The sequence below is a fragment of the Pelophylax lessonae genome, assembly GCF_965119305.1.
Source record: "Pelophylax lessonae genome assembly, chromosome: 10".
NCBI classification, from domain to species: domain Eukaryota; kingdom Metazoa; phylum Chordata; class Amphibia; order Anura; family Ranidae; genus Pelophylax; species Pelophylax lessonae.
This window is the reverse complement of record NC_138777.1, coordinates 46,574,522-46,601,449: the sequence shown is the minus strand read 5'-3', so window position 1 is coordinate 46,601,449 and position 26,928 is coordinate 46,574,522. Positions and strand designations below refer to the sequence as shown.

General features: G+C 45.0%; 1 protein-coding gene across 2 annotated transcripts in view; it reads right to left on the bottom strand.

Annotated features, from left to right (window-relative positions):
- The window catches only part of LRP4 (LDL receptor related protein 4), a 181,305-nt gene that overhangs the window by 77,509 nt on the left and 76,868 nt on the right, over positions 1 to 26,928 (bottom strand). For both annotated transcript variants that reach the window (XM_082271113.1, XM_082271114.1), the window contains 3 exons: positions 7,942 to 8,088; positions 6,284 to 6,400; positions 4,577 to 4,690 (listed from right to left, as the gene is read on the bottom strand). In XM_082271113.1, coding sequence (XP_082127239.1) covers positions 4,577 to 4,690; positions 6,284 to 6,400; positions 7,942 to 8,088 — 378 coding nt within the window. The remainder of the gene's footprint in view (positions 1 to 4,576; positions 4,691 to 6,283; positions 6,401 to 7,941; positions 8,089 to 26,928) is intronic.

Here is a 26,928-nt window from a genome sequence, read left to right as displayed (position 1 = left end):
GTCGCGGCAGATGCAGGCAACCCCTTTCTGGGGCCATCCGTGATCACAAAAATTTAATCCGTTTTACGGGAAACGATTCCGTAGTCTTCAGGTATACCCCAATTGCCCGAACTACATCCAAGGAATGCAACGCATATTCCCGAGGATGATTGGGCTGAGGAAACAAGGAAGGTAGCACAATATCTTCATTCAGATGAAAATCTGAAACCACCTTAGGAAGAAAGGATGGCTTCGGATGAAGTACTACCTTATCCCTATGAACCACTAGATATGGGGAATGGCATGATAATGCAGCCAGTTCTGACACCCTGCGTGCAGAAGTGATAGCCACCAAGAAGGCCACCTTCTGGGATAATGTAAGCAAGGGTATCTCTCTGATATTTTCAAAGGGAGGTTTCTGCAGAACCGACAAAACCAAATTAAGATCCCAGGGCGGTAAGAGCGCGCGCACTGGCGGAGCCAAGTGCCGCACCCCCTGGATGAAATTCCGCACCAAGGAATGAGTAGCCAGCGGCTTCTGAAAGAAGATTGCTAACACTGAAACCTGACCCTTGATGGTGCTCAAGGATAGTTTCTGCTCAACCCCCTTTTGCAGAAAAGCCAAAATTCGGGTCACCAGATAGGTACGTGGGGGAAATCCCAAAGATTCACACCACGCAATAGAAGTCTTCCATGTGCGATAATAGACTTTGCTGGAAGTCGCTTTCCTTGCTTTAGAGTAGGAATAACTGAAGTTGACAATCCTCTGTCCTTCAGTACCTGGGTCTCAATGGCCAGGCCGTTAAAACCAGCGACTGTAAAGCACGATGGAAGATCGGTCCTTGAGACCGCAGATCCTCCCTGAGAGGAAGTCTCCACGGAGCGTCCGCGACTAGCCTGCCCAAGTCGGCGTACCCGGCTTGACGAGGCCAGCCTGAAATTTCCAGGATAACTGGAGTTCCCTCCACCTCTATCCTGCGGAGAAATCTCAGCAGCAACTTGAGAGGGGGGAAGACATATAATAGCTGATACTGCCCCTACGGGGCATTCAGCGCGTCTGCTGCGTCCGCTAGAGGATCGCGGGCGCGAGTTACCAACCTCCGCGCCTTCCTGTTGAGCCGATATGCCAACAGATCCACCTCCGGGATGCCCTAATGAAGACACAGATGGTGAAATCCGTGGTGATCGACCTAAGTCCTCACCATGACATTGTCTGACTGGATCCGAACCGGGCTGCCCTAGAGCCGCTTGGTCCAGGCAATCAGACAAAGTCTGATCGCTCTCGGTTCCCACACATTTATCAGAAACTTAATTCCTATCGGAAGTAGTGACTTCCCCTGGCTGAGCATTAGAGACCGAAGTCACCGGACCAGAGACTCCTTGGTCCGCTCGCTCAACGGGATCCGATTCCTGGAGGGAACTGGGAATGATCTTTGGAAAAGGTAAAGAAAACGTTCTGCTCAAGGAACGGGAACTACCGCTCCCTGTAGCATATAAATGTTGGAAGGGAAGAATCGCACCGGTAGAAGTGATCGACACTCGATCTTGTATCCTGATCGTATGATCTCCTGAACCCTTTAGTCCGGGATTCAGGAAAGCCCTGGATCTGAACACCGGTGAAGACGTCCCCCCACCCCTGAGCTGGGTGGGGGCGCACCTTCAGGCTGTATTAGCTTTATCTTCAGGTTTGGCTGAGTCGGCCTTTTGTTTACCCGACCAGCGCCTTTTGAAACCTCCTGAAGGGGCTTTGCCCTTCACGCTCGCCCCAGCGGAGCGAACAAACCTTTTATGAGCGGAAAAGAAAAGGTCCTCGCCTGTTACGAGGTCCTTTAGCTTTAGCAGTCTGCGGCAAAAAAGTGCTCTTGCCCCCAGTGACATCCTTTGTGATCTCATCTAGGGTGGCCCCAAATAGGCGATCCCCCTGAAAAGGGAGATTCGCCAGAGCTTTCTTGGAACCTTGATCCGCCGACCAACACTTTAACCACAGCACACGTCTGAGGACTACCGCTGACATCGATGCACGCGCTAACAAGGGAGTGGCATCCAGGGCTGCGTCACAGACGAACTGTAGTCCTTGTATAATTTGTTCCATCAAATCAGACGCTGCCTGGGGGATACTTCTCCCCTTTAGGTCATGGCGTAACAATTTTGCCCATTCTGTCAATGTTTGTGAAACTAAACCAATGGCAATCACTGGTCTAAAGGTTGACCCTATCAGGGAAAAAACAGTGCGGGATTCTGCTTCCACTTTCCGATCCACCGGATCCTTAAAGGACGGAGCGTCTCCAACGGGATAACAGTGGCTTTATTTAGTCTGGAAATCAGTGCATCCACCACTGGTGGTACCGTCCATTTTTTAATGAGGGATTCCTCAAACGGGTAGCGTCTAGGAATGCGTTTGGAAATAGTAAGGATTCATTTCGGATGATCCCATTCCTCTTTAATTTCATTACCAAAACATTTGGGTAAGGGAAAAACCTTCACCGTCTTGGTAGGCTTACTAGTACCAAAGGGAATTTCCATCTCGGTTACCTCTGCCGGTATAACCTCAAGTCTTAAGGTTTCCCGGACAGACACAACTAGTGCGTCCACCAATGCTTCTTCTTGTGCCATGGCGGAGGTAGAACCGTCCTCCTCACTATCTGAGGGAACATTACCTGAGACAACAGCCCCTGCAGAGGGACCTGCAGCTGCAATGACCATCTCAGAATCTGAATCTGAAGTATCAGATGAAATAGGGGTAGGCGGGGGTCCCTGACAGGCCATCTCCACCCGGGATACCAAAGACTACAAAACTGCTGTAAATGCATCCATACTCTGAGGCACTGGAGGGTCCTGCGGCCACCTCGAGGGGATCAGGTGGGGATACATGTGCGGCAGGGTCCATGATTATACAAGACACTTGCCAGAAAAAATTAATTGTAATCAAAAAATAAACTTTTTTTTTTTTTCTTGTCCCCCAGCGCAGCAGCGCCCCTCAGTGTTACCTGCTTTTGGACCCCTACAGAGAGAGAGAGACCCCAAGGCTCACCACCTGATGCTCAGAAGTTTCTATACAACCTGCTTCCAGCACTGTCTGTTACAGACAGGGAGTCTTAGGCTTGCTTTCCCGGGTAAAGGAGGCGGCTCCGCCCCTTTACACGCCTTCCGGCGCCTCCCAATTGCTCCTCGAGGTGTTTGGTCACCTCAAACATGCTTTTTTAAAAGGGGGATTAATGACACCTGTTCGGATCACGTCCATCCATCCTAGAGAGGGGCCCGCGTCCACCAACAAACCCGACAGGGGGAGAGGGGGAACATTTTACTCACCATACTGGAACCAGGCGGCCGCCAACTCCTGACAGAACCCCTCTCCACCGGAGTGGGGGGGCTGTCGACCAATGTGGACGCCGTGACTCCGTTGGTCATTGGCGTCCAGGCGAGACGTTTAACTCGCAGGGTCAGTCCCCGTCCAGTGGGACTATGTTGCGGCAGACCCAGCGCGGAGCTAGGGCCTGCACGCGCTCGCAGACTGAACTGGGGTGACCACTGGATCTCAACATCCAGCCCGTCGCCCAGTTTCAGCGTACTTGCTTGAAGATCTCACAGGAACACTGGAGAAAAAAAGCTGCCTAAAAAAGTATTTCTAAAAAATCTTGCCAGGACCAGAGATCCCAGCAAGGAACTTAGGTCCTTACTCCTAACTAGACAGAAAAAAAACTGATTTGCTGTAGCAGAGAGGGAGAGGATATACCCTCTGGGACTGCCCCTAAGGTGTGGCCAGAAAGTTTTCTTTCCTGTCTAGTCCTACTCCTGTAGAGGGCAGTATAACCAGAGTTGATATTAATCAAGGAGGACTACGTCTGTCAATGAGCGACAGAGAAATTGACACTTTGGGCCCAATTTGAACATTTTCACTTAGGGGTATACTCACTTTTGTTGCCAGTGGTTTAGATATTAATGGCTGTGTGCTGAGTTATTTTGAGGGGACAGCAAATTTACACTGGTATACAAGCTGTACACTCACTACTTTACATTGTAGCAAAGTGTCATTTCTTCAGTGTTGTCACATGAAAAGATATAATAAAATATTTACAAAAATGTGAGGGGTGTACTCACTTTTGAGAGATACTGTACATACATACATTTTATACTTACATGCTCTGTGTAATGGTTTTGCACAGAGCAGCCCTGATCCTCTTTTTGGGTTCCCGGTCAGCGGCCTGGGCTCCTCCCCCCTGCCAAGTGCCCCCAATAGCAAACCTCTTGCTATGGGGGCATTCAAGCAGGCTCGCTCAGGACCTACGCTCCTGTGAATGGACATTGTCCATTTACACACACACAGCGCAGCTTGGTCCTGCCCCCCGCTCTCTCCTCATTGGTTCACAGGCTCTGATTGACAGCAGCAGGAGCCAATGGCTCCCACTGCTGTGTGAGCGAATGAAGAGAGATCCGGGAGAGCAGTTGCTCTCCTGCACATTGCTGGATCAAGATCGGGCTCAGGTAAGTATAAGGAGAGGCTGTGGGGAGCTGCGCCCAGGTGTTTTTTTACCTTATGCATAGAATGTATTACGGGGAAAAAAAAAAAAAAAAACAAACATTCGCCTTTAGAACTTACCGCATTGTTCATCACTGTTGTCCCCACAATCGTTGTCTCCATCACAGTGCCACAGGCTGCGAATACAATATCCATTCTGACAGGAGAACTCGTCTTCCTCACACTCTCGAGGAGCTATAATTCCAAACATACCACAGTAATAAAAAAAAATAATTACAGCATAGTCCTTATTCCCATCTGCCCTAGATTCTATTCATGTAGTCAATATTCAGAAATGAATTCTGACCTAAAGAGGACCTGTAATCTATTTTTCAATAACTTGGATTACTCTGTTTTCTGGCACCTTGTAACGTCTACTGTGAGCTCTTGAACCTTTCCTTTTCTCCCTCAATTCCATCTGGATCAAGCTGTGCATGTTGGTTTGCGGTCATGTGCACTGCTCTATACACAGTACACCTCCCATAATCCATTTTAGGAGAGAACAAGAGAGGGTGGCTACATTCCTACATACCGGAGGACCATGGAGAACAAATGCTGCCACCCTCTTATTAGGAAGTCAGATCACAGCAGCAGAAGCAAAAAAAAAAAAAAACATTTGGGGGAGGCTGGGAGTAATAGTACGGTTAAAGGTGCTTTGACTTAAAAATATATGCTTGAATTTTTATTTATTTTTTTAAACCAGAGAGTTTAGTGTCACTTTAAGCCCATAAGGGTGATAAATTCTGGGCATGTCTAAGGTGGGACATGCTATATACTGTCCATGTAGCCTAAATAAAAACAAATTTAAGCCCAGTGACATCATCGGTGTGAAACCCTCCTGTTTATCTGGTAATACAGTATTTTGCAGCGCTTGTACATGCAGATGCTAACAATATGTATTTCTATTGAAGTTTCATGGCAACCTTGCAGGGCAATAGAGGGGAGGGCAAGCAGGGTAAATTTAGACACCTAGCGTGGAATTGAAAATAGGTTTGCGTTTTTAATTTAGCAAGTTTGCACAAAGCCAGCCATAGACTGTTGGAATCTCGGCTAGAATCAAACCATGTATGGGCAGGTTGAATGTATTCACATTGGTCAATCAACTTGGGTACAACCATCCTGCTGGGTTTTACACGCGATTAAATACAAACAGCTGTTATAGCTGCAAGCAATAATCACGGTGTTCTCCCAGCAGGGACGTCTTCCTCCATCCCTCAACACAGTGGTTCAGAGGAAAGTATTCCCCCATTGAGGCAGTTTGTGTTAATGGGGTAATACAGTAAATTTCTTTCCTGCAGAAAAGAAAATTTGCTCGGTCTATGGCCGGCCTACTCTTCTTACGCCAATTTATAAAGCAGGCCATTCAATGATTTACAACTCTCAGCCCATTAACTTCCATCAAATAGATAAAGGCTGGTAAAGTCTGCTAGAGAAGGGGTGTCCATAGGACTTTTCCGTCTCGGTTTGAAACGGTTAATGAACAGTAAGGGAATTCCAGTGAGTGGAAATGCTTCTATGTATGCAATCGTGGATTCTGGTTCCACATTTTTAATCTTTTAAATCTGGGGAAGGTGGAGACCTAAATATTCAAGCTAAATAGGTGAGCATCACCTCCTCTGTCAGCTATTCTGTCTCAGCTCAGCCAGTTTCAGTTCAGTGCTTACAAAGCCTAAAGCTCCGCTGTGCAACGTAGTAAGCCAAGGACCACCAAACAGCCACTTTGATGTATAGGCCATGTCATTTTTATTTTTTAGTTTCCTAGAACTTGTTAAAAAAAACAATACTCACGACAGTCATGCTCATCGGAATCGTCCTCACAGTCGTTGTCACCATCGCACACCCAAGAGCGCCGAATGCACTTCCCATTATCGCAGTGAAAATCCAGTGGTGAGCAGGTAGGCAGCACTAAATTAAAAATAAATTAGGATGTATAATAATTAATATGAGTCTATGAAGACTCTGTCCCACATATCAGGGTCACCAATATAAGTGGACCCATCGTCAAAATTCATGCTTCAAATCAGTTAGACAAAGGTCCCAAGCAAACTGGGAGTTTAGCCTGGTGCATGCGGCTTTGGCATTTAGATGCAGACGACGGGCTTTCTGGGAATTTGTCCCTGGGTGCACATTGCACTAAGTGTAAGCTCAAGTTCAACTAAGTGCACTGTCCAGCCACTGAACCCGCCAGACTCTTAGGCCTCTTACACACAGAGTGGGCTCTGTTGGAGTCCACCTGCTCAGTGGGGAACCTGTCTTCTGATCCCCGCTGAGCAGGTAGATGGCTGGTCCCTGTCCGCTCCACTTATGCAGAGTGGGCACAGACACAGCCCGCTGTCCTCTATGGGGGTAGGATGTAAACAGACCTCCTGTCCTTATACCCAACTGCCATCTGGTTCAATCCGGTAGACAGATGTGTAACAGATCTGTCCGTTTTTAGTGAATAGGCTCAGGGTTGGCTGTTGACGGATGTCAACAGACACGTTTGTTAACACCAGATGCTTCATAGAGGAGACTTGAGGGTCCGATCGGGTCTGCCTGTCAGTTTTTCACGATCCGCCCGTGTGAAAAGGCTCTTATAAAAATTTCTCACCCACACGCTAAAACAATCTGCTTTAGCGTAAGAGCTGATGTGTGTTCTGTACAGGTGGTCAGAGGTGGCGTTTTGAAATTTTACAATTTAAGACAGTTCAGGGAAGAGGGAGAAGGAAGGAAGGAAGGAAGGAAGGAAGGAAGGAAGGAAGGAAGGGAGGGGGGAGGAGAGGGAGAAAGGGGGAAAGGAAGGAAGGGAGGAGAGGGAGAAAGGGGGAAAGGAAGGAAGGGAGGGGGGAGGAGAGGGAAGGAAGGGAGGAAGGAAGGAAGAGGGAGGAGAGGCAAGGAAGGAAGAGGGAGGAGAGGGAAGGAAGGAAGGAAGAGGGAGGAGAGGGAAGGAAGGAAGGAAGGAAGAGGGAGGAGAGGGAAGGAAGGAAGGAAGGAAGAGGGAGGAGAGGGAAGGAAGGAAGGAAGGAAGGAAGGGGGAGGAGAGGGAAGGAAGGAAGGAAGGGGGAGGAGAGGGAAGGAAGGAAGGAAGGGGGAGGAGAGGGAAGGAAGGAAGGAAGGAAGGGGGAGGAGAGGGAAGGAAGGAAGGAAGGGGGAGGAGAGGGAAGGAAGGAAGGAAGGGGGAGGAGAGGGAAGGAAGGAAGGAAGGGGGAGGAGAGGGAAGGAAGGAAGGAAGGGGGAGGAAGGAAGGAAGGAAGGAAGGAAGGGGGAGGAAGGAAGGAAGGGGGAGGAAGGAAGGAAGGAAGGAAGAGGGAGGAGAGGTAAGGAAGGAAGAGGGAGGAGAGGGAAGGAAGGAAGAGGGAGGAGAGGGAGAGGGGGGGGGGGAGCGAGAGCGAGAGAGGAAACTACATTTTCTGCAGAAATGTTGGAAAACGCATCTCTGAGAAATATCAGACATTAGGAAAACTTACTGCAACCATCTTCATCACTGTGGTCCCCGCAGTCATTATCTCCATCGCACTGCCACTGTGCAGGTATACACGTACATTCTCCAAAGGCACTGACCGCACACGTAAAGTGGTTACGCCCGCAGGCACACTCTGAAGCTTTAGATAAACCTGAGAAGAGAGAAGGAAGGCCTAGTTGGTCAGAATGAAATGGATGTTCATTTATTTATTACACTTTAATCGTATCAAGAGTAAATTAGACAAACAAGGTCAATATATTTATTTTTCGGATGCATTTAGAAATTCAAAACTGAAATCCAAAAAGCAGACCTATACATAAAAACGTACATGTCCTGGGGAATACAATGTCTTAGACACCCACAATGCTGGTCATGCGACTGTAAGCCCATTATTTTACCATTTGGGTTGGCTCCATTCTCTTGCAGCATCCTATGGAGCTACCCCTGCATGCAGGGAGCTGTGTATCCCCCTACAGTGTGTGCATCAATAGAAACACATTGTTCCTCACTCCTCCTACCCCATCCCTTCTTCAAACTAACAGACTGCCTCTACACTGCATTGTCCAGTGTTAGCATGGTTATAAACCCTTACATAGAAGTGTCTAGCCTCAGGTGACACACAGAGATGAAACAAATCCTCCTACATAAGTTGTACACGTTTATTTGCAGCCGTCTCTCATCTACCTCCATTGAAAGCTAGGAGAACTGATTGGAGGGAAGGGACACGCCCCTCCACACAGCACGCAGAAACAGAGCTGAGCCTGGCAATCAGCTGAAGGTCCCTCCCCTGTCACCATTTTTCTCTAGGTGTCAGGAAAACTTGCCAGAAGTGATTTAGGCTGATGGTAGAGGAATGAAGCAGCAGACAAGAGTGACACCGATTGCTCCTGAGACAAGTACACACTATAGTAGGATAGGCTTTGTTCATATTTCATGTTTGAGGTTTATAAACACTAACTCTTTCCTATTAAAGCCAGAAGCTCAGTTAAGCAACACTCAAAGCAGGAGGCAGAAGCATTGAAAGTTGAAATTGCAAGTGCAGAGGTAAGAATTTTTCTGCAGAATATTTTATTGTGCTCAATCTGGCAAATTAAAAATTCTGAGGGTTTAATAAGGGAAGAGCAGTAAGTGTGAACTTTAGGCATTTGGTCACCAAGTTGTTAGAGTTGATCAACATAGAACTGTGGCTAAGCTATGGACATGAATACTTCAATGTTCTTAGCTGGAAGCTACATAAGCCTTAAAGACAAGCCTCACTGAGTTTTCTGTGATTTCAGGCACTGTGGAATAATTCATTCTTAAAAACAGAAGTCAAGGTTTCTTATGCCAAAAGCCTAATCCAGACCTGCAAGTCTGCAATCGTGTTTTTTTTTTTGTTTTTTTGTTTTTAACATCATCTAAAATACTTTTTCCTCTTTTTGGTACAGCACCATGGCCATAAAGCCTTCTGTAACTTCCCCTTCTTCTGCAGCCTGTGACCACTGGCCTACACTGCAGGGGACCTGGTATAATGTAGCTTTGGCGTCTAGTTCTGCATTAAAGCCGAATGCCAGGAATTCAGTTCCTTTGTAAAAAGTAAAGGCGCCCTATCAATTAGGTCCAAGGGAGTGCATGACATCTTTTCTAGGCTTAGCTCTATTTACATCTGACAGTTTTATTGCACTCCTGGATGATGGCTATTGCTGTATTTTTGGGACCCCAACGCTGATGCCTAAGACCTAAGCATCTTCAACAATAGAGTCGGTGCAGCTGCTATACCTGTCCCTCACCTTCCTCCTAACCACTCATAGATGCCTTTGTATTATGTAAACAAATCCACAAAATACAAAGGCTGCGCTGAATGGGCATCAAAAGAGGAAAAGCTGGCACATCTGCTCTGTACGCCTCACTTTCCTCAATAACAACCCTGAGTGTCCGTGTAGGCTAAAGCAGAGCCATAACCACATCTGACATAAATGATATAAGTTTAGGAGAAGATGTGAAGATGTCATGCACCTCCTTGGACTTCCCTAATTCTATGCCTGTACTTTTTACAAAGTGTCTGAATTCCTGGAATTCAGCTTTATAGAGGTACTCTGGATCAATTAGAAAAATCCTTTGCAAACTGGCTAAGGCAGTTTTCAAAATGTACAGCACATCCCCTCCAAAAAGAGCCCTGTACCCTGATGGAAGTGAGCGCCCACTTTTAACCCATTTTTAAATGTGACAGCCATGAGAAAAAAATGGAGCATGGCTGTGGTAATGGGACCCTATTTATGTTTGGGTATTTGCTGCCCCTGTTCAGAAGTTTTAGAAATTTAAATGAGGAATTTTTTCAAAACGAGACACACCCTAAGCGAAAGTTCACCTATCCTTCTGGCAGGCACAGATAACGACAATCTGTCCTGATATTATTCATGGTTATCAGCAGGTTCGCAATGCATATCGATTTACAGTAAGCTACACATTACCTTTCTAATGAAGTGATCGGAAAATGGATCCTTTACAGGCAAGCCCTGATTTTATTGCATTTCAGATGACCCTTGAGGTCAATGGTGTGAGTACCTGACACTCTCTGCTCCAAGCTCTATCAATTAATTTTCAAGCCTTTCATATTCACATAACACTTTACATGGCTCAAAGGGCAAAAGTTGATGGAAAAAGGAGCTCAGTTCAAATGTGTTTGCAGACCCCTTAAGATCCAAGATCCCAAAACCTTGCTTTCTACAAGATCTTTAACATTATTTTGCTCCACAATACTTTATTTACTGGGGACAAATGAGTGAAAGACGAATGACTGGTGAAACCAGGTACACGCTATGCCAATTTCGGATGGTTCCTGGGGCCATCTTTCATCCAAAATTCTTTGATAGAAAAAAAAAAAAAAAATCAAGATAAAAGAAAAAAAAAATCCGAACAAGCAACAGCATCCAATCTGATGCAGCAATGTTTGAGTATCTTGTAGGCTGGCAGGGCCAACTTTTAAAAAAAAATAGGCATGGCAGAGATTCGTCCATCCTTGCTGCATAGCCTGGACAGGGGATTCAGCCCCAAGGTTTCAATGAAAATAGGCTATGCATGTACACTAAACATTACTGTGCACTTGTCATATTATAGAGGGCATTTAAAACAAACTGACATAGCCGTTTGTCCATCAAAATCTAAATCTATTCTGTGCAAATGGGCAAAACAGTGTTTTCAGGCTATATTCTCTGCAGATCGAATGTGTGCATGAGAAAAATACCGCATTATGGCCACTAGATGCAGCTGAAGAGCATACTTACTTTCTTTGAGAGTCAACGGCAGCGCCATCTAGTGGCCAGAATGCTTATTTTTTTCCCCCATTTACACATTTGAGCTGCAGAAGATATAGACTGCTATATATAAACAGTCTCACAGAAATAAAAAAAAAAAAAAAAATGACATGCAGTTTTGATGGACAAAATATATATATATATAATTATTTATTGTTTTTTTAGCAATTTTCTAGCACAAAATACTGATTTTTAACTTGTAAACAAATGCCTCGTTTCCACTGAGCGGATCGGTTCGGGTCGGTTCGGTACGGTACGCTAATTTGAGTGTTTCCATTATGAAAGTGGCCCATACAACCGAACCAAACCGCACCATTCCTGGTCCTGCTTCAGATGTAGGGCCATAGGAAATGGTACGGTACGGTTAGGGCGGAGCTACTGGCGTCACACGATAGAGTCCTCTGATTGGCGGGTCCCTGGTGGCCCGACTTGCAGTGGAAACGCTCACCTGAATAGACCGGACCATTCTAACCCTTCCAAACTGTACCGACCCGAACCGTTCCGCTCAGTGGAAACGAGGCATAAGTGTCCAAAATAGACTTGGTCCCAAAGTGGTTAAGGGGGTAAAACCTTCTGGAGCTGAAGTGGTTAAGGGTGTATTAATTACAGAAAAAAATTGAATACCTGTGTATGTATGTATGTATATTTATAGATAGAGATAGATATAGATATATATATATATATATATATATATATATATATATATATATATATATATATATATATATATAGATAGATAGATAGATAGATAGATAGATATATATATATATATATATATATATATATATATATATATATATATATATATATATATATATATATATATATATATTTTTTTTTTTTTTTTTATTTATTATATATTCTAGGTAGAGACCCTAGAGAATAAAATACAGAGATTGTTGCAATACTTTCACACCGTATTTGCGCAGGGGCCTTGCAAATTTAGTTTTTTGGGGTAAAAAAAATTTTTGAATTAAAAAATAAGAAAACGGTACAGTAAGCCCAATTTTTTTCCTACAATATAAAAGATGTTACGCCGAGTAAATTGATACCCAACATGTGATGCTTCAAAATTGCACACGCTCGTGGAATGGCAACAAACATTGGTACCTAAAAATCTCCATAGGCAATGCTTTAAAAATGTTTTCAGGTTACAAGTTTAGTTAAAGAGGAGGTCCGGGGCTAGAAATATTGCTCTTGCTTTAACGATGGCGGCGATACCCCACGTGTGTGTCTTGAACACCATTTACATATGTGGGCATGACTTGCGTATGCGTTTCCTTCTGTGCGCAAGCTTGGAAGGACAGGGCGCTTTAATTTTTTATTCTTTTTTCTTATTTATTTTACCTTTTATTTTTACACTGTCCCTTTAAAATAAAATTTTTATTTTATCACTTTTATTCCCATTGTAAACATCCCTTGTAAAAGAAATAAGCAGGAGAGGTCCTCTTTAATGTGAGATCTGGGGTCAAACATCTACAAAACAATTTAAAAAAAAAAACATTTTTTTAACAAAAAAAAAAGAAAATGCACAAACAAGGCCAATAAAAGACACGGATGAGTGAGTTTGGGTTGGAGGAACTTGACTGGCCTGCACAGTGTCCTGACCTAAACCCGACAGAGCACCTTTGGGATGAATTAGAGTGCAGACTGTGAGCCAGGCCTTCTTGGCAAACATCACAAATGCGCTTCTGGAAGAATGGTCAAACATTCCCATAGACACACTTGTGGACCTTGTGGACAGCCTTCCCAGAAGAGTTGAAGCTGTAATAGCTGCAAAGGGTGGGCCGACTCAATATTGATTCCCAAGGGTCAGCTGACCCAGAAGCAAGTGGAGATTGCCTGGGTAGCGGTATCTACGTTGTGATTTCCAGCTTTCAGCAGCATCCGCCATGTATTGTATATGCATAGCTACTATGCAAAAAATGCCATACCTGAAATTCCTCTTTAAGGAGATCCTGTCAACAGACCATTCATTTAAACTACAACTTTCCCTTTTATGTGCATTTATTGCATTTTATTCCTGTTCACGTGTAAAAACATGTTTTGTGTAGACATTAAAAATCCCTTTGGCTTCTGCTGGGTGCCACCATCTACGATGGGATATCAGCAGCCCCAGCAGAATCAGAGCGGTCACTCATGTGACACTCTATAGCACGTAGAAAACAAGAGAAAGGCACACCGACCGAGTGCAATATCACAAGATATTTCTTGGAAAATAAAAAACATGCCATACATTATACTCACAAACGTAAGCTGAAAGTAAGCATAAAAGAAAGGATTCCTTTTGCAATCAGGAGACCTCTGAGACAAAGAAGCTTTTTGGCAGGACTGGAAAGCATCAGTGGTGATGGGGGCTGACTCATTTCAAGGGAGAACCCTCTTCATCAGGGTGATGGCTCTGATGAAAAGGGTTCTCCCTTGAAACGCGTCAAACCCATCACCACAGACGTTTTCCAGTTCTCCTACTTTACCAAAAAGCTTATTTGTCTCGGAGGTCTACTGATTGCAAAAGGAATCCCTTTTATGCTTACTTTCAGCTTACGTTTGGGAGTATAATGTATGGCATGTTTTTTATTTTCCAATAAATATCTTTTGATATTGCACTAGGTCTGTGTGCCCTGCTCTTGTTTTCTATGTTTTAAGTCCATATGGATACACATCGTCCTGAGAGGGCAGCAATATAGCCGTCCCTTGAACACAGCACTTGAGCGCATGAGAGTTTACCTGTTTTTTTACTCTATAGCACGTGTCAAACACAAGGCCTGTGGGCCAAATCTGGCCCTCTAGGCCATCTAATGTGGCCCTTGAATCTCTCCAGCTCCAGCCCTGCTCCACTTTCTGCTACCCAGCAAGGCCCCCAACTTCTTTCCAGCAGCAGCATGGATAAAGGAGGGTGGGGAATTCCCGATTGCTGATGGGGAGGGTGTTTTTGACATCTTATGTAAGAAGGGGTGGGGTCCTCTGGACATCCAGTCTTACAGATACAACTGGCCCTTTGAGGGTAACCCTAATGCTGATGCGGCACGTGACAAAATTAAGCTGGACACCCCTACTCTATATAGCAGAAGGGAAGCACTGAAGGTGAATACTATAAAGGCGGACCCAGGGAGGGGAGGGACAGAGGAGCTAGGCCAGCAGAAGAAGAGAGGGCTATGGATGTGCAAGAAGTGAGTGAGCTGTGCTAGGGGGATTACATGTTCTGGAGTATATAGATTATCTAGCAAGTTCAGGGGGAATGAAAAAATGCTGCAATGGCAATATATGATTTTTTATTTTAGCTTGTACTTTTTTTAGGGCTCTTTTGTAAGTTTTTATTGAGCTTCTTTGAGCATAAGCTTTTTTTTCACAAACCCTCCCCCCTGCTTATTTTTCCTATTTTTGTTTGTGTGTTTGAGCTTTTTCAAGCTCTTTTGTGCGCTTTAGGCGTCTTTTCTGCTTGAAAGCTCCTCTCAAAAACGTGAGTTTGGTGGGGGGGTTTTTTCCTGCCTGGAAGAGCATATGCCTGTACATTCCCGAAAAAGCCATATTGTGCATGGACACATTGGCTAACATAGAGGGGAGTTTACAGGTATAAAACCATAGGAGCTCAAAAAAGCTCAAAAGCCTGTAGCAGCTTCTTTGAGCTGCAGCGTGCATGAGCCCTAATAATGCAAGTGAAAACATTTGCGAACTAGTCATGCTAGATCTTTCCTCCAGTCATCTTCAAAGGCCTCTCGGCAAATTGTGCTATGTAATACAACCCAGAGCCAGAGGATCAATGCCTCTGAAATACATGACATCACGTTTGTGCTATAAACACCGTGTAAAAATGCACAGAACTGGAGACGGCCGGGCTTAGATCACACTCGGATTTCCGCACCAAGCTGGGACAACGTGGTTCGCCAGCTGTTGGTAAGCCGTGAGTTGCTGACAATTCTGGTGTGTTATGTAAAGCTGGCCATAGATTTTAGAAGGTCAGATCTGCAGGGATCACCCATTCCTCCCCAGGCAAAAAAAAAAGCACCCCCCAGAGGGCTGCAAAGAGCCGTGATCCTCTAAACTTTTTCTGCTGAACACACAAGTTTATGTCAATGGAGAGGAAGGATGAATGGCTAGGCTTACTGGGGAGGGAAGAGCTATGGGCGAGATGGGTCTTTCCGTTCCCTAGACAGAAGTTAACAGTATATTTGGGCACAGTGGGGAGAAACTCATCCCAAGGGTTTCTTGTTCAAGATTTAAGGTCAACAATCCCCCCCCCCCCCCCCCATTTTACTATTGTCCAAGCACACCTATTCACGATCTATAGACACGTAGGAGACGATTTACTAAAACTGGAGAGTGTAATCTGGCGCAGCTCTGCATAGAAACCAATCAGTTTCCAGATTTTGTTTGCTGTCAAAGCCTAAAGTGTTACTAAACCCAGGACCCTGTATTCACTATATCTGGCCTCCCACAGTACACAAAGCATGAAATTTCAATTATTTAAATAAATATAAACTGCTAAATATCTTTTCTCACCAGCAGTATATAGCAGTCCTATAACTTCTATCAGTGTCTAGGTAAAACTTGTAGGAGGAGTTTTCATTCTCCTCTGACTGTCCTATGAGGCTGCAGGCCCCTGACCCTCTGTCTGGACAGTGCTGATTGGCCCTGTGATGATCACATGCACCTTCCCAGGAAAAAAAAAAAAAACTCTAGCAATACACACCAAACTGAGCATGTGCAGAATGCCCCCAAGGCTCTGTTCTATCAGGAGATGGTTTGGGGACTGTGGAAGAAGTGAGGATAAGAGAAGACAGGATCAAACAGCCTTTTTACACAATGCAGAGGATTACCTCCTTAGGTTCCACAGTGAGTATAACAGCATGCATAACTGCAGGGGTCTCCAAACTAAAGCCCTCCAGCTGTTGCGTAACTACACATCCCATGAGGCATTGTTAAACTCTGACATTCACAGACATGACTAGGCATGATGGGAATTGTAGTTCCTGAACAACTGGAGGGCCATAGTTTGAAGAACCCTAGTTTACTGCATATACAGACTGATTTTACTGTAGTGGGTTTAGTAACAGTTTAATTGAACAAGCTGCAGTTAGAAGCGGATTGGCTACCATGCACAGCTGCACCAGATTTTGCACTCTAGTTTTAGTAAATCAACCCCAGAGTATAAATGGGCTCATGAAGCTGGCTATACTGACACCACCCTGCTTGACAAGCTGCAATTGTGAGATTGAAGGAGTCAGACGGGGAAAAAAAAAAAAGTCAACCAAATAGTGATTGCGTCCAATCAGTTGCAGTCACTGTTCAGGTATACTGACAGCCGCCGTTGTCCACTGTGAGAAAATAATAGCCAGCAGAGTGAGAATTGTCCAGTCAGGTTAATTAAAATAGATGGGGGAATCTATTGATTTCCCTCAATCAGCCTGCTTCAAGTGTATGGTCAGCTTAAAGTGGTTGTAAACCTTAAAACATGAAGTATGAACAAAGCGTATCCCTCTACAGTGTGTACTTGTCTCAATAAAGAGCACTAACTGTAATTTCTGTCTTCTGCTATCAGCATGAATCACTTCTGACAAGTTTTCCTGACACCAAGAGAAAAATGGTGACAGGGGAGGGAGCTCCTGCTGATTGGCAGCCTCAGCTCTGTTCCTGTGTGAAGGGGGGTGTGTCCCCTCCCTCCAATCAGCTCTCAAATCTCTCCTCACTAAGCTCTGCAAAGTGTAATTTCATCTGTCCACGCCTTTTCTTATCTCTTATCTCTTAGATGAGTGTTATGAAGTACTTTCAATGGATTTAGAGAAGAGAGGAGTGCAGATAAACAGGTACAACTTATTTGTTTCACCTCATGTATCACCTGAGGTCAGTCACTTCACTGGGTACATGTGAGGGTTTACAACCACATTAAAGCCCCGTACACACAAATAGAAATTCGGCCGGGAAATTTGTCTGACGACCGATCTGCCGATTTTCGGCTTGTTAGTATGGTGCTTCCGACAACCGACTCAGACTTTTCGGCCGAAAAAATCCTGGTGTGCAGGCTATATAATTTTTTGTCGACCGTCAAAACACGTCCGATTTTCGTCTCATTAGTACAGATTTCGATGGGGGGAAATCTTATGAGCAAGACTAGGCATGCTCAGAGAAGAAAGAACACATAGAAAGCAATCCAACACATGACATCACTTCTGAAGTAGAATTCTGTTGTGCGGGAAAATTTGTGTGCAGTCTAGAGCACATTCCAACCAACAGACACCACTCTGGACAAAAGACGGACGACCGGTCTACGGAAATTCGTTGCGTGTGTACGAGGCTCAAGTCTCAGAGTCACCCTAGTGCAGCTGAACATTTATTTCGGCATTCATTTAACTCTATGCATGGCAGTGCATTGCCATGTGTTCTAGTTTGTCACAACACGCTGTGCAAAATCGCAATCTGTTCTACTTTTTTCATAACACTGAAACCAGACAGAAGGCAAATTGCCTTTTATATACACTGGGACCATATTGGGCAACAAATGCCCAACACAGCTTGTGTGAACAAGCCTCAAACTATTAGGGAGTAGACGATGCAATCAGACCATAATGTATCTTTTCAGCTTTCTTTTTTAAAATGCTTAGCCTTAAAAGTAGAACCCCCCGTCCTTTTTTTTTTCTGTTTTCAATAGTGAAGGGAAAGGTTAGAAGTAGGGCCTATTCAGATCTTAAAGCCCCGTACACACGCAACGATTATCGGCCGACCGATCGTCCGTCTTTTGTCCAGAGTTTTGTTTTGTTGGTTGGAATGTGCCTAGACTGCACACGAATTTTCTCGCCCAACAAAATTCTACTTCAGAAGTGATGTCATGTGTTGGTTTGCTTTCATTGGGTTCTTTCTTCACTGAGCATGCCCAGTCTTGCTCATCAGATTTTTTTCCCTGTCGAAATCTGTACTGACTGCACGAAAATCGGCCGTTGTGTTGACTGCCAACAAAAATTTTATAGCCTGCACACCAGATTTTTTTTGGCTGAAAAGTTGGAGTTGGTTGTCGGAAGCATCATACTAACAAGCCGAAAATCGGCAGATCAGTCGGACGAAAATTCCCTGCCAATTTTTGACGAGTGTGTACGGGCTTTAGTCTAAAGGCCCGTACACACGTACCGATCGTCGGCATACAAACGTCGGTGGACGAAGGATCTGCCGATTGTACGCGTGTTAGTATGGTGCCTCCGACAGATGTCTGCGCACAATCCGCGGACAAAAGTCTTTCGTGCAAACATGAAAATATTTGTATGCCGACACCAGAACGGACGATTGTTCGCCTGTCAGTACACAATTCGGCCGACAGACCGCAGATTTGCAAGACTGGGCATGCTCAGAAAATAGAAAACACAGGGAAAGTTAACCATTACATGACATCACTTCTGCAGTCGGCGGACAAAATTCTTGTGCTGTCCTTGTGCTGTCTTTGCACTTTTCAGCAGACACCGACATCCCGGGGAGAAAAGAGGAACATTTGTAAGCCGACCATCGGTACGTGTGTACGGGGCTTTAACCTACCTGAGTGGTACCATCAAGCTGCCACTTGACTGAGCCAATCCTCTGCAGCTTGGACATTTCTCACCCTAAAACTGCACATACACACAAGATTGGCCCAGTACAGCTTCCTGGCAGGATCACTTTGATGGGTTCGGAATTGGAAGCTCATCCCTAGTTAGAACCTCTTTTAGACATTTAGGAGGTGCCCATCATAGAGGTTTTGTATTCCTGGTTAGAGATTTCAGACAGAACAAAGAAACGAGAAGGAATTCTTCCAATGGGAAAAGAGAACAAAAAACAATTAGTATAGTGAGAAGAGAGAATTCCTTTGCTGCTGTCCATGTTAAGAGGAGCTCTCGTACCTCTCTGGCTCAGGAACAGGTTTCCGGCAGAACAGGAATTTAGGCGAAATCTCTCCAATGGAGTCAAAGTAGGGAATAAAATGTGCCACTACACTTGTACGAGTCCAAAATAAGATTTTAGTTTTGCTCAGTAGGAAAAGCCAATGGATGGTCACCTTACTCACAGGAGATCTGGACTGAAAAGCAAGGATGAGGGCTACAAGCATGAATAGAGCCTAGTTTCAAATATCCATCATCCAGACTTTTCAGTCCAAGCCCAAATCTTTGGTTTTCATTCAACCCTGAAGGAGGAGGACCCTGGCAACCCCTGAAATGTGTTGGTTTTTACTGCTGAGCAAAAATAAAATCTTATTTTGAACTTTTAAAAAAGAAGTGGAGTGAAAGTTCAGTTTTCTACTTTGCCCAAAAAAAAAAAAAGTTCTAGGATTTATAGAACTGCAGCTCAAAACAAACCCCATATTCTGCACCCTGAAGAAATGCAACCCAATGCAAAGCAGGTCAAAAGCAGCCTCTCAGCTGTCACCTGCACTGTACTTTTACAATCCCATCCAAAACACAGGAACATACTGGCCATCAACAGAAGCACCTACTGTGCGCTGGTATCTTTCTTGAATCATCAACTTATTACTTTTGTTCCTTAGGCATTTTAAAATGATATGTATTAATGAGAAGCATTCTTGTTGGGTTCCCTACAGCAATCTCCTGCTAACCCCTGATGACTTGATGATGTAGTCCCAGGAGCGTGTGTTCTTTATACCCCAGGGCAGAGTTTCTCAACCTTTTTTCAGTCAAGGCACCCTTTAAAGTTATGGAAATTCGAGGCACCCCATTCTAAAATGTAAAAGACTATACTGATAGCTTCACGTAATGCAGCAACATCCACACTTAGGACACCTAACGTTAGAGGTGATTTTTTTCCCCAAAGCAAATACACTTTTGCACATTGGAATTGACTAGTACTCCAATGTTTCTCTTCTCCCTCAATTTCTCTCCACCAGTCAGCTAATGTCATCCCAGTGCCGAATGAGGGAGGCAGGGGAGGGTCAAACAAGAATGCTGTGGAGGCAACAGACATCCTCCTTATGAACTGATGACATAATTGGGTGTTAAGATACCAGTGTCTAGAAAGTCGTAATGGTGAATAATGAAAACCTGTGGCTTTGTGTAACTAAAAGGCAGGATTCATCCACCTGCTGGCTTGTTTATAATTTTTCATGAATTTTTAGGCATTTTGCCAAGGCAACCCTGAAGAAGCCTCAAGGCACCCTGGTTGAAAAAGCCTACCCCAGGGTGTCATTTAACGCAGAAGAGGACAGTGACAAGTCCGCTGGGGACAGCATCTGGAATAGGGTGAGTAATGCATTTCTTTGTATTGAAAAAAAAAAGCTGGACAGTGGAATTTAATAAGAGAAAGCAAAGCTGGAATTGTGCTTTAAAAAGGGCAACATCATACTGGTGATTCCACTGCTTCCCGAATAGAAGCTGCACCTTAGCTGGTCGATGAGTCTTGATCATTAAAGAGGGAGCAACATCTTGCAGATTAAGGCAGCAAGGAAATAAAGCCATAAGAGTAGGCAAGTTGAGTCTTTAGAGATAATGCCGTTGGCGAGTCGTCATCACTAACAGGATTGCTTGGGTGACATAAGTACAAGAATTGAAGACAAGAGATCTGGCTTGTTGCCTTAATCTCCCCAAAGCACTTTTGCTATAATCTGGCTACAGATGTAAATGAAAGCCTTGAGATCTGGTTGTTGTTTTCTATGGATACACCCATGTTATATACCTTATCCAACATGGCCAATGCTCAGTTCCTTTAAGGACTATGGGTAGGTGTGGTGGTCTGCTGTCCATTAGCAAACACAAGGAACAATGCCCAACATGGCCAATGCTCATTTTTTAAAGACTATGGGCAGGTGGTGCCTTGTGGTGTCTCTGGCTGTCAATTTAAAAGACACAGGGAACAATGTCCAACATCGCTAAGGCCCATTCCTTAGGGACTACGGGCAGGCAGTGTCTTCTGCTGTTCATTAATAGGCACAGGGAACAATGCCCAACATGGTCAATGCCCATTTCTTAAAGACTATGAACAAGTGGTATCTTTTGTAGTCCATTGACACTGGGAATTTTGGGTATTGTTCCCCGTGTCTGTTAATGGACAACGGAAGACTACATCTGCCTATAGTCCTTAAAGGAAATGATCATTGTCCATTTCGGACATTGTTCCCCATTTCCTTTAAAGCAGAGTTCCGGCCTCAGGGGTCAAATTTAGATAAAAATACCCCCGGGACAGGGCTAGTTCATTCCACAATGGATAGCCCCTGAACTCTCCTGGGTCGCACTTACCTTTTAGAAGAAATACTTACCTTGAAAATTTCTTCTCCAGCGCTGCCATCTCGGATGTGGGCAGCTGAAGCCAGCGCTTCGTCTTCCGCGTCCTCTTCTCCCAGAATGCGCCTGCACCGGCCCCACTCGTCACTTCCGGTGTGGGCGAGTCATCCCTGCACAGCTTCTGGGCATGCCCAGAAGCTGTTTAACAGGGAATGCCGCACTTGCACCGGAAGGGACGAGCGGGGCCGATGCAGGTGCATTGACTTCTGGGAGCGATGACGTTCAGCTCCCAGGAGTCATCGCAAGCCGGGAATGACGGCACAGGCTGCGGCCGCTGAGGGAGGAAGTGGAAGGATGGCGAGTATATTTTCTTCAATATCAAGGTAAGTGATCAAAAAAAAAAAAAAATTGGGAGCATCCATTTCTTTTTCAGGTGGCCCTTAGCAAGCGGATGGCCCAAAATCGATTTTTTCGATATTGGAGTCGGAACTCCGGTTTAAAGGACTATGGGCAGGAGGCGTTTTCTGCAGTCCACTACCAGACATGGTAAAGGAGACAATGTGCCATCTATGGGTACAAAACCTGCCTATAGATACTGAGAAGTATAAAGCCAGCCCAATGGAGCTATAAGCCGCTATATGTGATATAGGTATAACAAAAACCCCACTGTACCTAAAACTAAGAAAAAAGTTTTGGCTGGATTTTAACTTTAGGAAAGTTTGTCAAAAGTAAAATATGAAAACCAATAACCAGCCAGGACTTGACCTAGATTTCCTCCAACTCCAGTTCCATCACACACCCACCCCTGTGCCTCCTGTAGCCATCAATATCTCTATAGTTAGTGCACTTCCCTCAGCCCATACCAGCTCAAAGAGCCACCCAACGGTTCCCGATCCTTCACCCTATATCATGTAGGAGTGCCCCTTCCCCCCTACAGCCTCTACACTCATGTATTGTTCCCCAAGGACAATGACCCCTTTATACTGTGCCTTCATCCGGCCTGTCCCGCGCTGACAAGGAGGGGAAGAGAAGCAGCCGTTCTATATTATATGGGGTTAATTATTTCCACTGACAGACAATATAGACACAACAGTGCGCACTGGATGAAAGTTGAGATCTCAGCTTTGTGATAGCGAGATTTTATGCTCTAGGCTTTCAACCTAAACTTCTGAGGATAAAAATCACCGGATCACATCTTTTGTATGGAGCCACAAGTACATTTGCAGAAATACAGAACTGAATAAAGCTACCCTTTAAAGGTGAACTATGATCAACTTTTATGAAATAAATAGAAGGCCGTTCCACCAAATACTGATATTTCACGATTAGGTAGACAGAAGTGTTAAACCCTTACCGACCTCCGTAGGGGAGATCATGGGGCTTGATGGCAACATACAAAAGTAGATAGGAAGACCCCTCAGATCTGTCCATTTTCAGCTAGTTCAAGCAAGGATCTCTATTCTATTATTTAAAGTTTTGTAGCGGATAAGATAATTCAATGGAGTTTAAGAGCCGGTTCACACTAAGGCGACACAACTCCTTACTACTTTGGGGGTGACTTGTGCAGTCCAGTGCACCACGACTTTGGAGCGACTTGCAGGGACTTCACATAATGGAAGTCTATGCACATAATGGAAGTCTATGCAAGTCGCTCCGAAGTCGCCCCGAAGTAGTACAGGACCCTTTTTCTAAGTCGGAGCGACTTGTGTCGCTCCTATTAGAACGGGTCCTGTAGCGGTCAATGGACCGCGAGGGAGCGCGACTTGTCAGGCTGACAAGTCGCGCTAGTGTGAACAGACTCTAAAAAGGACCAAATTGGTAGGCTTGACACAGAGAGGGGAGCAGTAAAACAGTCAATGTGCTTTTGTATTTAGGAGGAAATAAAAAAAAAAAAAAAAAAAAATGGCTGCTCTCATGTATATCTACATTTTCAAACTAAACTTAGCAACAAGGTATTTTAAAACCTTTGCGCCTTATGGTAAATATATATGCAATGATATTTGCATTCATTAGTTACTCATCTGCTACATGGTCCAGGTCTTCTTCTGGGTTGACGGACACCTTTCGTCATTCAAGCAGCTTCCAGGAGTGCTTGGTGTCAATGGGTCTGCCCCCTGGGGGAGGCATCGCCACAGTGCCCTGCATTTACACATTTACATTATATCTAGGGATGCACCGATCCGGCTTTTTTGGTCCCGATCCCGAGTCCGATCTGGAAGTACTGTTTTGTGAGCTTATAACAAAATAATTCTTCCGGATCGGTATCGGCAGATACCTTATAACAATGTGCATTTAAGAGGTTAAACTTCCCTCCTCCAGCAGACGGAACGAAAAGATACATTGTATTCATTGGGTTTACTTAAGGGCTCTTTCACACACTCCGTCCGTTGGACGGAGTCCGTTTTTCTCAGCGGGGGATCGAGCCGCCGATCCCCCGCTGAGCAGCAGGAGGACAGCTGTGTCTCCGCGCTGTGTGCAGAGACACAGCTGACAGTTCCCCATGCATCTCTATGGGGGAAATCGGATGTCAACGGACCGTCAGTCCGTTCTCACCCGATCCCATCCGATCCGATCCGCTGGACGGATGGAAAATAGGGTTTCCATCCGTCCAGATTTGACGGATCGGATGTCAGCGGACATGTCTCCGCTGACATCCGATGCCCCATAGGAATGCATGGGGGGACCGTTCAGATCCGCCAAAAAAAAAAAACGGACAGGCGGATCTGAACGGTCCGCCTGTGTGAAAGGGGCCTAACTGGGAGACAGACAGGCATTTGCAGGAGACTCTTTTTTATTTTTCTTCTTTGACAGCTGTTCTCTGCTCCCTCACAGCTATGTAAAAGAGCAAAACCAGATCGGCCCGTGGATCTGTTAATTTTACCGATCCCCCGATCCAGCTATTATGGCCATATCGGTGCCGATATCCTACCCAAATATCGGATCAGTGCATCCCTAATTATATCACCACTTGACTGGCAGTCTACTTTGTTGACCACCAAGCCCCAGGAAAGAGATCCAGTCTAAAGGCCTCCAAAAAAAAAAAAAAAAAAAAAAAAAAAAGAAACCCAAATCAGGTCAATACTCACTGTGACCACACTTTGCCTTAAAAAAAGCAATTCTTCAATTCCTTTAGGTACAGTTGCACACAGTTTTTGAAGGAACTTAGCAGGTAGGTTGTTCAAAACAGCTTGGAGAACTATCCACAGTCTTCTTTACACTGAAGATAGTTTTTAAGACATTGGCTATATATTTGGAGTCGTTGCCCTGCCACGGAATACATTTGGGGCCAATCACCTGATGGTATAGTATGATGGAGAAGTATTAGCCTGCATTTCTCAGAACTGACAACACCATTGATCCTGACCAAATCTCCAACTCCATTTGCAGCAATAAGGCCCCAAACTTACAAGGAACCTCCACCATGCTTCACAGTGGCCTGCAGACACTCACTTGCAAGGTTTATTTACAAGTTTTTGACACGCTGGGAACACAGCCTGCTCTCCTCCAATGATTCGACTTGTCCTGACACTGACACCCCCCTCCCCTCCCCCGGCAGACCTTTCACTGGAAAGTGAAGTGTACTGCTGCTTCTCCTCCCCACAGCTCTTATGCAGCTGAGAACAGAGGATATGGTAACACTTATAAAAGGGGGGGGGGGTTTGTATGTATACACAATTGTTTTGCTTTTAATTTCTATTTTAGACTGAATGGATTTACATACACTTTAATGTGGGAGTAAACTCCCTTGGTTGATTTTTACCAATGGACGAGCCTATTATAGAGCTTATCTATAGGTATAGTAAAGATCTCCTAAAATGTTCACCGTTTAGGAGATATTTACTTGTGAAGCCACCGGTAAGGTCACTGTGTCACGGAGCCCTGTGCCATGAATAGCGGCTCCTACGTGCATGCACGGGAGTGACTTTTCATCTCATCCAAGGGACCGGAGCCCGCCAACCCAGAAGGAAGACCGGGTGAAGAAGGAAGCCTGGTCAGGGGAGACCACACGCCGCTTGAAGGCAACTCTTCGAGGCATAACTAGAACCTTCAGGGGCCCCCGGACCCCTGGCTGGGGCCCTTCCCTTCAAACCTGGGGCTCTTCCCACTGATCCTTGGGCCCTTTACTCTCGTTGCGGGGCCCTTTGATACAGTCCCGCAGCGCAACCTTTTCACAAGTTCTGCAGTGGGTCCCCTTCCTGCCATCTTAGTGGAATGCCAGGGCCCTGTTGTAAGTGTGAGCTTTGCGATCCTGGAAGTTCACCCACTGGTGTCAGTAGTTTTTATTTTTTGGAATTTTAAATTGTATTATTTATGATATTTTTTTTTTTTTACAATGTCACTGACTATGACTCTGTCCATTCAGAAAAGAAAGGAGCTGGTAAATTACATATTTACCGACCCCTTCCTGGTTCTCTATTGTGACACATCCCCTGCAGCAGCGGGCAGGAGAGGGGAGGGAGCACAGTGGGGGGGGGGGGGACCAGGGGAGCACACAGGGGCCCAGAGACAGCAGAACACAAGTGAACTTGCAACCGGCCCCATGCTCCAGGGGGCCTGTGCAGCTCCCCTGTACACCTGGATAGGAGGGGCGGCGGGGGCAGGATACAGAGAAACCAATCTCCTCCATTTTCCTCCTGCAGCTACAGGAAGAAAATGGACAGTGATTTCTCTACATTCTGCCCCCGCCGCCTCTCCTATCCAGGTGTACAGGGGAGCCGTACAGGCCCCCTGGAGCATGGGGACCGGTTGCAATTGCAACCCCTGCAGTTTCGCCCGTTACTACCGCTGAACTATCTTCAGTGTGAAGAACAAGAAGTCCTGTAAGTGAGGGTTTGGCCCCCACAGAGCCCTTATCTCAACATCATGGAGTTTGTCTGGGATTAAATGGAGACAGAAGGATTCAAGGCAGTCGACATCCACAGAAGATCTGTGGTTGGTTCTCCAAGATGTCTGGAACAACCTACCAGCCGAGTTCCTTCAAACACTGTGTGCAAATGTTCCTAGAAGAACTGATGCCGATTTGAAGGCAAATATTGATTTAATTTAGACTTCTCTCTTGTTCATTTACTTTCCATTTTGGTAATTGATCAATATAAACTAATAACACTTCTATGTCTGGAAGTATTCTTCATTTACAGCATTCTTCACACCTGCCAGGACTTTTGCACAGTATGGTGTAGAAATATAAAATTGTATAGATTATTATTATTATTTTTATTATAATATAGGATTTATATAGCGCCGACAGTTTTTACGCAGCGCTTTACAACTTGAGGGTAGACAGTACAATACACTTTAATACAGAAGGAATCAGAGGGCCCTGCTCATTAGAGCTTACAATCTAAGAGGGAGGGTCAAGAGATACAAGAGGTAATAACTGTTGGAGATATTTTAGATTTCATATTAGCTTTTACTTTCCTAAGCTGCAGACAACAGGCACCTAGGGACTCTGTAGTGCTCCCGGTAGCCCCCAAGAAGTAAACAGTGGCTTCAGCAGCTGAAGTCACGCTT